The 13382-nt window shown below is 37.8% G+C and overlaps 1 protein-coding gene and 1 non-coding gene across 6 annotated transcripts; one reads left to right on the top strand and one right to left on the bottom strand.

Moving 5' to 3' along the window:
• Nucleotides 1-8089: 8089 nt before the first annotated feature.
• LOC122028161 (probable NOT transcription complex subunit VIP2) lies at nt 8090-11967 on the top strand. 5 transcript variants are annotated; one of them, XM_042587188.1, is made up of 8 exons: nt 8090-8338; nt 9027-9092; nt 9333-9394; nt 9497-9596; nt 9688-9717; nt 11118-11189; nt 11279-11457; nt 11553-11967. In XM_042587188.1, the coding sequence occupies exons 2-8, from the start codon at nt 9042-9044 to the stop codon at nt 11824-11826; spliced, it is 768 nt and encodes a 255-aa protein (XP_042443122.1). In that variant the 5' UTR covers nt 8090-8338; nt 9027-9041; the 3' UTR covers nt 11827-11967. The 5 variants fall into 5 exon arrangements, with proteins under 5 accessions (XP_042443122.1, XP_042443123.1, XP_042443126.1 ...); XM_042587189.1 differs by having other exon boundaries at nt 8996-9092; XM_042587191.1 differs by lacking the exon at nt 8090-8338 and adding an exon at nt 8345-8440 and having other exon boundaries at nt 8996-9092.
• On the bottom strand, nt 11112-11189 carry LOC122028432. The gene has a single exon (XR_006124812.1). It is a non-coding gene; the product is annotated as a small nucleolar RNA snoR35 (small nucleolar RNA).
• Nucleotides 11968-13382: the final 1415 nt, after the last annotated feature.

Below are 13382 nucleotides of genomic sequence, written 5' to 3'. Positions count from 1 at the left end.
GCCAAGCATGAATCTAGGTTACAAGTAACATGAAAGCATATGAACCATAAACCAACTTCATAACACTTATCATAAAGAACATCATGAGCATTTTTAGTTTAGGTTCTAAGCTTCCTAGGTCTTTTAATCTTGTTATGGCCGAAACTTGCCAAGCATGAATCTAGGTTACAAACAACATAAAAACATGTGAACCCTAAACCAATTTCATAACACTTATCATAAAGAACATCATGAGCATGTTTAGTTTAGGTTCTAAGCTTCCTAGGTCTTTTAATCTTGTTATGGCCGAAACTTGCCAAGCATGAATCTAGGTTACAAACAACATAAAAACATGTGAACCCTAAACCAATTTCATATCATATATCATAAGGAACATTATGAGCATATTTATTTTAGGTTCTAAACTTCCTAGGTATTTTAATCTTGTTATGGCCGAATGTTTAAGGAGCATGCAACTAAGTTTAAGCAACATACAAGCATAAGAATATCAAGCTAACTTCATATCATATCATAAGGAAAACCATGAGCATGTTAGATTTGATTTTTAAGCTTTCTTAGACCCTTAATCTTATCATGGCCGAAACCCTAAAGTGGGATGCATCTAGGTTCCAAGCAACATGCAAGCATGAAAACACTAAGAAATCTTCATACCATATCATAAGGAAAGTCATGAGCATGATAGATTAAATTTTTACACTCTCCTAGGCCTTCATTTCTATCATGGCCGAAACCCTAAAACCCTAAAGTGGCATGGATTTAGGTTCCAAGCAACATACAAGCATAAAAACACTAAGAAATCTTCATACCATATCATAAAGAAAGTCAAGAGCATGATAGATTAAATTTTAAACTCTCCTAGGCCTTCATTTCTATCATGGTCGAAACCTACTAGGCATAGATCTAGGTTACAAGCAACATAAAGAAAAAATAAAACATTAGAATTCTAAACAAAACTCATATCCTAAGTTACATATCATAAGGGACATCGTGAGCATGTTTAGTTAGGTCTTAAGTTTTCCTAGGTCTTCTTTTCATGCCTTGGCCGAAAGTTTAAAAACATGAATCTAAGTTCTAAGCAACGTACAAGCATAAGAACACTAAACTAATCTCCTATCATAGGGTACATATCATAAGAAATATAGTGAGCATGTTTAGTTTAGGTCTTAAGCTTCCTTAAGTTTTTTTTTTATATACTTTGGTGGCCGAAAGCTTCAAGAAGCAACCCTAGATTTTTAAGCAATCTAAACTCATGGAAAAACACATGAACTACTTGTACCACAGGTGAGGGGATACTTACTTCCTCTTGCTTGGTTTTTTCTTAAAAGAAGGTACCCTTGTGAAGAGGAAGAAGGAAGCTTCTCCTTCTAGTTTTCCCTTTTGCTTCTCTTGCTTGTAAGGAGTAGATCTTGAGGACTCCTTCTTGTGAATTAGTTTTCTTAGGGAGAAAACCTTCGCTTGGATTCGGAAATGGGAGAGGGGAGAGTTTTAGGTCTCGGTGGAGGAGGGAAAAGGAGAAAGAAGGAGGAGGAAGAAGAAGGAGGAAGAAGTAGCCAACCTTTCTTTCCCTTCTCTTCTCTCATTCCTATTTATTCTCAATGAGGAGAAAAGGAAAAATGTCCCAATTCATCCCCTTGATTCCTCTGTTCCCTCACCCTCATTCATTCTCATGAAAATAGAAAGAAGAAGAAGAAAAAAAAACAACTTGTCTTTGTCTTTTGCTTGCTTCTTCTCTTAACCAAGAGAAAGAGGAGGAATGCTACTTGACATTTTCTTACTTCCTTACTTAATCATATTCTTACTTTTAACTACAATTTCCATTCTTTGCTAATCATATATCATTCATGACTCTATTGGTTATCATACACCAATTTAGCTTTATCTATTGTGAGGGGTTCAAGGTTCAAGCCTTAACTTCTCTCTCTTTTTATTTCTTTTTGGTTCTATTTCCCTTTTCCTTTTATTCTAAAAGAGAATACCCATATGTATAGCTAAAAATTTCGCGGGTGTTACAAATACAACAAATGACATAATGTAAACACTCAACATAGGTAGAATCATCATGATGCTACCAACTATACACCTAGCACATGTGCGCACACAACATAGGTATGTTCGACATAATCCTCCAATTAGTACACACCACACATACTCATAACACAGGTATAAATCAGCGTGATACCTCCAAAAATACATTCTGAACCCTTGTGCATATATCAACGTAAGCATAATCGACAATACACCTCAAACAATACTCACCTAACATATATACACACCTATGTCAAGAGTATAATCAACGTAATACTTCCAACCAATCATAATAGACACGAGTGTACTTACAGAACAAATATAATCAACAAGATACCTCCCATAATATACCAAACACATGTACACATACCATAACACAGATTTAATCGACATGTTACTTTCAATAATACAATCTGACATGTACACCTAACTATATAGCTATAATTCACAAGGAACCTACAATCACCATATCGGAACATGTATACAAATACTACTTGCAAATGGACAATCTACCACAGGACTCCTACAACACATAACAATCATATGTACACACAACATAGATATGAATAATCAGCATATATAACAAAATCAACCTGACATTCCCTATGTTACCTTCTATGTTATACAACTAGGTACATACAGTCTAAAATTAAAGTCCACATGGAATAGGATACATCGATCCTCTATAGGCTGACCAAACCGACAATGGTATACGGCTAATTAAGTCTTTTCCACGTCAATACAACCCATGTACTCAAATGTGCTCTAGATACCTAACTAAGCACAAATAACCCAAAGATTCTAACCTCTAAAAATAGAGTATGATGGTCTCCTACTGATCGGTCCAACAAAAACTAAATCAGTCATCTACTAATTAATCATGAATACATTAATCCTCCACAAGCAACTAAGGTAAATCAATCCACAATTACCCAAATCAACAAGTGTAAATCAGACTTCTACTGACCGATCCAACAAAAGTAAATCAATTATCTACTGATGAAATTAACTAAGATAAAATGGTATTCTACTGGCTAAGTCAACATGAATATGTAAATACTATCCACTACCTAGCTAATAATAGCAGAGGTTAGTATGTGCCTCCATCTCCTAACCAACTAGTAGTAACAAAAGCTAAAACTACTGGTGGTATGATATGAAAAATCATCAGAGACTATAATCCTTGATCTCTATTAGGGTCGATCATCATCAGTGGCTAACCCATCACATGTAATATGTGCTACAACAGCCAGACAGGTACTAAATACAAAGTGCTAATACATGTCACAACTATCATAGTCAACAATGCATACACTAACAGAAGTATATGATAACAATATACCAGCATACATCCTATAGCTTGGAGACGTCCTGTTGCTGCCAGGTCCCAAAACCCGAAAAATCACATCGAGCAGACTAAATCATGTAATCTGAAACACATGAAATAAGACTCGTAAATCGTACTTTGATACCAAATAAATTGGTATCAGATAAATCTCGAAAATCCAGAACACATAGCAAGTATTGTATACCTGCTCTGATACCAAATAAATTGTCACACCCCGGGGGAGTCCCTGTCCGAAGAAATTTTGGCAGCATCTCCCCTATACGGCTGACAATCTGAACCATTTCTACAGACATAATATACCTTAGCCACAGGCAGCTGGAATATACACACAACCACACAGTTTATATGAAGCCTACACGGCTGATACAATAAAAACACAACCACGCAGTTATATGTAAAACTAACAGCCCACTCGGTTGTACCAGTACCAAACACAGTGGAAATACAATGGACAACACAAACAAACTAAAAATGAAGACTGCTAGCCGGCTAGGCTTACACCATATAACAAAATAGCACTCCAGAAACAAAATCGGAGCACAAAGCTAAATACACTGATACATAAAACAAATAAAACATAAATGGAAATGATAAGTCTTCTGATGTGACGTGGGAACCGGTAGGCAGGATACTCCAAGCGACTCAATAAACAACCTGGTACCGAAAAAAGATAGTGTCCACGGGGGTGAGTTCAACAACTCAGCGGATACCTAGTTGACATGTATAGTAAACTATAACAAATAGTAATAACTATAGAGTACAGTCTCCTGGACAAAAGCTGGAAATGCACAATAGAAAATGCTGAAGAGAACTCTACTCACCAAGGCCTCCTATCAGAATAGTCAGGTCGTCAGACCGAGAGTATCATAAATCCTGTATATATGTCAAACATATGCATCCATCCAAATGCAGCATATAAATTCAACAAACATAATCAGTAAATGCATAAATGCATATGATGCCAATGACATGGTCACCCCTGACGCCAGACAGCCATCTCACACACGATGGTGAGACCGAGTGGGTAGGGCTGTGACAACCGTGCACTCCGCCGTCACTGATCTTGATGAGTGACCGAGTGGACAGGATGCTGTCGGAGTACACCTATCCTCCTACCCCAAATCATAAGTGGGGGAGCACAATGCTCTCATCTCCCGGTATACGATGATGGGGAGGAATCTCTGCCGGCTACCACGCTGCGTCGCATTACCCATGAGCGGACCAACGGAGCCTAACAAAGTCCAACCGTCTACCGGCTACCACGCTGCTACACTAAACCAGCGGAGCCTAACAGTGCAGAACTGTCTACCGGCTACCACGTTGAGTCACCGGACCAACGGAGCCTAACAGCAGAATTGCCACACACTTGCCTGATATACAACTAACCCATGAGTAGTGGTGTGTGAAGATCTATGTAACTGGCAATGTGCTCAACAATAATGGAGTCGACTATCGCACAACATGCAATCATGCAAGATGGTGCATGTCACTAAGCATGAAAATATCATGAACCTATCCATAGATATAAAATGTGTACCCTAGCATCAATGGATCAATCTGAAGATCTAAGGTACATAGGTCAGATAAGGTATTAAAAATCTAAATCCTGAACATAATAAACACATGGTCGTGTCACTACCCCTCTAAGCATGTATAATCAGGTAGGTACTAACATAAAATGCATAATAGGTAAACAAAACAAGCATGTAACAGGTATCGGGTAGTGACCAACCGAAGCAAAGACAAACATAATCATTACTAAAGGTTATAACCTACTAAACATATCGACACAACATTATCAAAGATAAGTCAAGGTACCCGCCTCAAATAGCAGGTCAAATCCAGTCAAATCCAACGTCGAGATGCTCGTCTCGAATCAGAGTCATGTAATACATGGTATTCAGATTTAGCTAATTACAAATAAATAAATTAGCTAAATCAAATCCTCGAGAAGCTAACATAAATACAGATCCAATTATAAACCCTAATTGGATCATTTAACTCCTCAATCGATTCTAATCCATTCGAACTAGGACTTGCAATAAGCATAATCAATCATAGCATCTTACCCGATTTAGCCCTAATTCAACACATATATCAAATCCCTACCCTTACCTCAAGTTCCACAGTCGTTCACAGCCGTTAATTGCTGCTGGCGAAGGGTCGTTTGCTGCTGTAATTTACTTCTCTGCCCTAATCAAAGCTGCTGTCCACCAAATCAAATATCCCTCAATTAGCAACAATCCTAGATCAATCACAACAATCAAATTTAGTTAGGGTTTACCCTAATCAACCACCTCTTCTCTGGTGGAAATCTCACTGCGGACGGCGGTGCTCGGCTGGAGACGACAACAACCCCAAATCAGAGAGGACTCTGGCAGATCAGATGACAATCGGACGAACCTGAGTGGCGCTGATCAGAAAAGGGCAAGCGATGTGCTGATCAATTCGGGGAAGAAGAATTGGACACTCAATGGCATGGTCAAGTCCGGGTCGGATTTATGGCTGGGGAGGGGAAAGAAGGCCACGCGATGCCGGCAGAAGGGCTTGCGGCTACTAGGATGACGGCGGTGGTGGCATCAGCAACAGGCGACAGGCGGTGATGACCGACATAGAGGAGTAGATGATCGACGGTAATGAATCAGGAGGCAACAAAGGGCGACGACAACAGATCTGGGAGAAGAGGAGCGTCGGCGTTGAAGAAGAGTGAGGGGGAAGGAGATCTGCCCAATTTCTTCCTTTGCCGAGGCTTTGTTTGCGTGGGAGAGGAAGCGCGAAGCGGAGCCCATTGGGGGAGATGATCGGGTGCAACCGGAAGAAGAAGGGGATCGACGCTGAAAGGGAATAGGCACGGGTAAGGGCTAGGGCACGGGCATGCGAAGGAAAATGAAAATAAAGAAAAAGAAAAACAAATGAAAAATCAAACTTTTCCTCGCTTAAATGGGGTAGCCTAAACATACTTTCCCAGGCCTCGTTTTTATCCCCGTAACCTGAGGCATACGAGCTCCGAAAATTTTTTAAAAATTTCTAAAAATTCCCTTATCACTATTCGCCATCTTTTTCGGTATTTTACATACAAAGTATGCTAACGCCATTTAGATAGGAAATTGTTATATCCATGAGTTCTACATCAATTCACACAACAACTACTCCCTTAATCCTAGAACAAGAGATCTACTCCATAGCAAGAAGAAAGAAATCCAAAGACATGAGAATTACAATCACTCAAACCCCAAACAAGAGAGAAATAGGGAATAAATGCTTATCCAATAATGTCGAGTGATCTTCGAATCCAATCCCACACTTCCGGAGTCGATATGATGATGGAAATGGCTTTGGATCATCAAACGGAGGTCAGAGAGGTCGTGGATTGGCACCAAGTTGGATCTCCCAAAGAGAGAACCTTCCTCCCCTCAAAAAGGGGAAGAAAACCTCATATATAGTGCAGGGCCTGGGCCTCGCACGACCCATGCCACAACAGTGTGGCATCCACACGGCTGGAGCCTTCTTGGTCTCGGCCTGGGTGATAGGCCATGTGATTTTACACGGTCATGTCATGTTTCTCTCTAGCAGAGTTACACGACCGTGTGGGATCACATGGTCGTGCTCTGCCTGCTTCCTCGATGGGTGACATAGCAGTGTGGAGTCACACAGTCATGCCTTGATTCTTCTCTAGTGAAGCCATATGGTCGTGGCCAGCCTTCTCATTGCTCCTTTGACATAACCATGTGGGATTACACGACCAGTGTTGTTTTCTTTCATTTACTCTCTAGATTGACTGTGAGAGTCATTTTCACTCCAAAAGTGGTTCTTGCCAACATAAAACACACAAAGAGTAGATCTTCTACAAAAAAAGAGTAATTATGCTGACAATAAGACAAGAGGTGTAAAAATATGCAGATCAAGCATGAGTAAATTATGTGAATGTACGTCAATAGAGTGTATATAATTTACGCACATCAAGAGCTAATTATAAGTTCATTGACTTAGGACATATTATATCATATTTATAATAGGAAATGCTTTGTTTTGTATATTTACTTCATGTTTATGATAGCTAAATAAATATAATACCCTAGACTAGTAGGATATTGGTTAAATTGATTGTGGCATGTATATATATTGAAAGAGAGAGAGAACAGTAGTTGTAATTATTCCTAGTCAAGTATTAATATACAAGAGCAATATTAATACATTGAGACTAACATATAGATCAACTGATGACTTATTCTCACAAGTCATGGAGATAAGATATATAATTGACATATAGGTATATATTAGATAATTTGTATTGAATTGATCCCTTATGAGAATTTTCATGGATCATTATATGAGTGTCATAAATATCCTCATAGTGACTATTCATATAAATAGTCCTTAGTACTAAAGATACTATCACTACAAGAAAAACCCTCATAATAGACATCGGTGGAACAACAACGGTTTTAAGTAAAAACTGATGTCTTTAAGTATTTTATACTAGTTTTTCTAAAAACCGATGTCTATAAGCGCATATTTTCGCTCATAGACATCGGTTTTTAAGCCGATGTCTATGAGCGCATTTTTTGTTTGTTAATAGACACCGATTTTAACCGCGGTTTTTAAAACCCGGTGTCTATGTTAAATAAAATAATTTAATTTTCCCACTAATACTTAGCCAAAATTTGTAACACTTCATTCTTCCCTCCAAATCTAAATTTATATCACGTCGTCCACCGTATACCATCGCAACGCCACGACCACTTTCCTCCTCGCCGCTAGCCTTCCTACCATCTCTTAGCCTCATCTCCCTCTTCCCTTCCTAGATCGACGCCTCTTCCCCTCTCGATCAGGACAACCACACCAAATGAAGATGACTCTAGTTTCATCCAGGATCAATGGAATCTGATTGAAGAGCGGAATCGAGAAATCGAGCGAGAGTCTTCGTTTCCTGTGGTCGGCGTTGGATTCGAGACAGCATGTTCGGTACTCTCCTCTCTCAGTTTTCTTGCGTTTTCTCCACCTCTTTTGTCCCAGTTTTGCTGCGTGGAGAGGGTGGAGAGACTGAATCTTGACTAATGAGTCTCGGTAGGCGTGTTCGAGGTTTTCTTATTCTTTCTAATATCCATCTGTCTTCTTTTTTATTGTTTCTTTCTTCGGTGGTGGAGTTGATTTTGGTTTGAGCAATCTTGAGGGGAACTTGGTTAGGAGCTCTGCGAATGATCTCTTCATTTTTTTTCCTGACCCAAACGTACGGCTACGGGGACAATGATCGAGGTTTAGGTCTGAGTTCGGTGGTTTTTTGGTTTGTTTTGTGTTCATCTTCCTGCTTCGTATTTTTTTTGAATGATCCCATAAATGGTGGATCCAAAATTTCTTCCTTTCCTCTTCTTTTTCGGTGCTTTATCTGAGAACCCGATTCCTTTGGGCTCCCAAGATGAAGCTCTCTTTCCCCCCTTTTTCCCTTCTTGTTTTTAATATCCCCAACTCTCTTGTTGCTTATCTTTGCTTCTTTTTCTTCACCTCCGTTCTCCCTTTCCCTTCCTTCTTGGTCTTATTTCCTAATTTTAGATTTCTCAAATATTACATGTTTTACGTTTTAGTTTGCTCACTTAATGCGAACTCTGCGAATAATAATCTCAGATAAAAACATTTTCCCTTGGCGCAAAATTAGGAAAAAAAAAGTAGCATGAGGTACCAGACGAACTCCGGCGAAAAGCTCTGGGATGCCAAGCATGAGGTATCGTTGCTAAATTAAAAATGCTCTTTTCTCTCTCTCTCTCTCTCTTCCTTTGTTTTAGATGACTCTAGTTTCGTCGCTGAATCTAAATGGTGAATAAGAAAATTTCTGATATCTTGTGCAAAATCATGGAGATTCTATTTTTTTTATTCCATTCATCTCATTTTTAAATCAATTTTTCTCTCTACACCAAATGAATCATTTTCAATTTTACGTGAAGGAAATTGCTGTCTTTTGCAGAGTCTAAGCGTTGAAATTGAGCGAGTTAAGAAAGAAAACGACAACATGCATATTGAACTAAGGTTTGGTGTGCTAATATATTGTTTGATTCATATGGTTCATATGTATCACTCATCTGGTTAAGTTTGTGCTCTCTTATGATGGCTTTGTTCTGTGAGAATTAGGCATCTTAAGGGTGAGGATCTCAACTCCCTTTACCCAAAGGAATTGATTCCTATTGAGGAGGCACTCCAAATTGGGCTCACCAGCGTAAGGGAAAAGCAAGTGAGAAATTTGTTTAATGGTATTTGCTTGTCATTTCAATTGAGATTACCTTTGTGCTGTTGAATTGATTCTCATTTCTTGCCAATTCTAGATGGAAATCTGGAAGATGCACAAGAAGAATGTTGGCATACATATTCCCTCGAGTTTTAATTTATTGAATGTTTTTTCTCTCTTAATTTTGTTTCTGCTCTTAATGGTTTTCATCTCTCGAATAGGAAAATTTTCTAGAGGAGGAGAACAAACAACTGACTTATATGCTGGCAATCTTCTTGTTAGTTGATGTTTCATAGCATACAGATGTTTATACCTGTTTCATTATTCACAATTTTATTACTGATGGGTAACATTTTATCCAAGTCCAAATGTAACTTGGCAAAGTTATAATGTCTTGGCTTCTAAATGTAACTCTTGCTTTTCTTATTTTCAGTTTATTAATTGCATTTTCTAGTCTCATTCGCATGACATAGGACTGTATAACCTGTATGCTCAATGTTCAGGTTTTTCTAATTCTCTCCTTTCCATATATTTTCTATGGAAAATTTGTGAGACAAAATCATAGTTTTCCTTTTAGACCAATCAATTTTATGAGATAACTGCTGATATTTTCAAGTTGATGAAATACTACTTGATATATTTTTTTTAATTGCATCTCATTTACAGTTGACATGTAATACTCTTGTTAACAAAACTGGATCTTGTGCCTACGAACTGAGTAGTGCCCCCGAGAATTTTGATTGTATAATTTAACAACTATAGTTTTTATTGTTAAATATAGTTGTGGTTGACAACATTGATCAGTAGAAAATACACTTAGTTGCAAAAGGCTTCATCTAGACATTTTGTGAGGATTATTTGGGATATTTTCTCTCGTTGATGGAATTAATTTATTTTACTTAAAACTATTTTTCATGATCACTGGATTCTCCTTGGTATTATTCATGATTACCAGATAGATTTCATAAACATCGTACTAGGGTGTATACAGAGAAATCACTAGGGTATATTCCTATTTAAGAAAGTTATCTATGCTGTCAAACAAATTTTTAGAGCATGGTTTAAGAAATCACAAGGTTACTAAATTGATAATCAAATCTTTATTGAGTACAAATTGACAAACTAAGCACCATCAATGTCTATGCTCCATTATGTTCTAGCTTGATGGAGAGAAGTAGAATAAATAGTTATAGACTTCAATATTCATCCCAAATTGCCTATCTGTTATTTTATGTATGGGATCTGTATCTGATGTAATTTTACTCTTGGTATTAATAATATAATCCCTTATTCTTAGCTGAGTTTCAATTGTTAGAGATGAGTAGCTTTTGTTGTTTGGTGTAGATGTTCAATACAGTTTATGTAAATACTAACTTGACGCGGTTGTTTCTTTCTTGTTGGTTAGCATACCAAGTTTGTTAGCACCTAGCCCATGCCCTGTGCTTTTACTAGTCTTGCTTTTGCTGATCAAATTACTAGGTCTCTTGGTACAGTCAACTCTTAATGGTTCAACATCTAATCTTGCAGACTCCTCAGGCCGACCCTATACCACATTGTTTTCTGGCCAGTCTGCGGCAGTGCCTAGGTTCCATCCTTCTGGTTAGACATTCCTACATAAACTTTATTAACATATTCATGTGAAATTTTGCTTGTATGTGGAATTTTGATTACGGTTTGTAAAAAAATAGGTGGTCTTCAAGGATTGCATAATATTCATGGAAGCTTCAACCTGCCAAATGTGCCTGGTTCGCTTGCATCGAGAGAGGCCGCAATGGGTGTTGTATCATCAGGTGGTGTTCAGCAACCAGGAGGAAGCATTCCTAGTGGACGGTTCTCATCAAACAATCTTTTGGTTGCATTATCTCAGGTCTGGCATGACTTTATTTCCACATTACTTCACTGCATCATATGGTCCTTTGAATGTGTTTTATAGTATTGATTCTAGATTTTTTTTTCATGCAGATGCCTCATGGCTCTGGTGTCACAAATAGAAGGGGGGATTAATGTTGTTGGAAATCATGCTTTTAGTAGTAGTAACATTAACGGAGTCACTAGGTCAATAACTGGTATTTCCTCAAGTTCAGCTTCTGGGAATCGTAGTTCTGTTCCTGGTTTGGGAGTTTCTCCAGTATTGGGTAATGTAGGGCCAAGACTTACAAGCTCTGTAGGCAACATTGTTGGCAGTGGTAACATGGGAAGAAGCATTAGTTCTGGAGGATTATCTGTGCCCGGTTAGCTTCACGGGTAAACTTAGCTACTATGCACAGAGCAAGAAGGATAACGTTGGCACCAGTAAGAAGCATATTTGTGTACTATCTATTACCTTTTGATATTGTAAGAAGAATAGTTATGTGTAATTTGTGGATACCGACTTGATGTGCACAATATCTATTATCTTTTTATATTGTAAGAAGAATATTTATGTGTTGGTTATATGGATATTGACTTAGTGTGTTTAGATACATCGGTGCATTTTTATTTTTGATTTTGTTAGTGAATTAATAATATTAACTTAATTTTATGATTTGCTTGGTGATAACATTGGTTTTTCACTATTTCGGAAATTAGATTTGTGTCGTTAAACAATATTGATATTACATCGATTTTCCACCGTTGCAAAACCGGTGTCATTAACTAATATTACATCGGTCGTATACCGCTGCCAAAATTGGTGTTATTAACATATAATATTACATCGATTTTACACCTGATGTCGTTAAGTGATACTACATCGGTTTTAACCCGATGTTTAAAATGGCAGACCTTTTACATCACCTTCATAGACATCGGTTGAAAATGTAATAGACAGTGGTGGAAAACCGATGTCTATGAGGGTTTTTGTTGTAGTGTATGGTTCTCTACATAAGGAATTGTCTACTTTGATATTGACAAATGTCACATGTATCAAGGTGTAGTATAAAGTCGTTCACTAGGTATGAAATGAACTATGCTAAGAGATATGAGTGATGTAGATGTGATTTGTCACTTCCATGTAATAGAAGAGATATCTATGGGCCCCTTGATTTAGTAAGGCTACTGAAATATATGGTCATACTCAAATAAGTCAAAATAAGATATTATACTTATTTAGTTGAGTCTACTTAGAGATTAAGAAACACATAGATTGATGAGAGGATGACATGGTCTATATATCATGAATCAATCTAGATATCAAAGATAAAAAAACTAAACTATACAAGATAATGGTCATAGACAGGTTAGGTTAGATCTCTACATTCTCATGACTTTGGCAGCAATGATGCTTTGCTAGATACCACTCATTGCTTGTATATCTAAAAATAGTTTCAGAAATATGCAATGTTATGAGTTTTAGGACCCTTTGGTGGCCGGCTAGAGGGGGGTGAATAGCCCCTGCATAAAAATAATCAAAATACTTTTCTTGAACTTATAACTTAATTACAAGAACACTTGCATAAGACTAATAAAGAAACAAAAAGGAAAGAGGCACCGAGAATTTACTTAGTTATAACTGTGGAGGTTGTTAATCCAAGGCAATGAAAAAGTGCACTAATTTCTCCTTAAGGTAGAGAAGCCTCTTTACAACAATGAAAGCTCAAAATGACAAAGCTAAATAGAAAAGAAAGTGTGTACAAGTGTTGCTTAGATCTTTCTTGTTGTTGTTATCTTCTAGGACCAGGGCTACTTCTATAGCCTTATTCGGGGCACCTAGAAGGGTTCCAGGTGCATGGAATGGAATAATATTTTATCCCCGACGCAACGGTACACGCCATGTCGAATTTAGCTAAGTTTTGGGTTCCTTGAGCCCCGAAG

Source organism: Zingiber officinale, chromosome 10A (genome assembly GCF_018446385.1).
Source record: "Zingiber officinale cultivar Zhangliang chromosome 10A, Zo_v1.1, whole genome shotgun sequence".
Lineage (NCBI taxonomy): Eukaryota > Viridiplantae > Streptophyta > Magnoliopsida > Zingiberales > Zingiberaceae > Zingiber > Zingiber officinale.
Note: the sequence above shows the minus strand (reverse complement) of the source record. Positions and strands in the feature narration are given on the sequence as shown.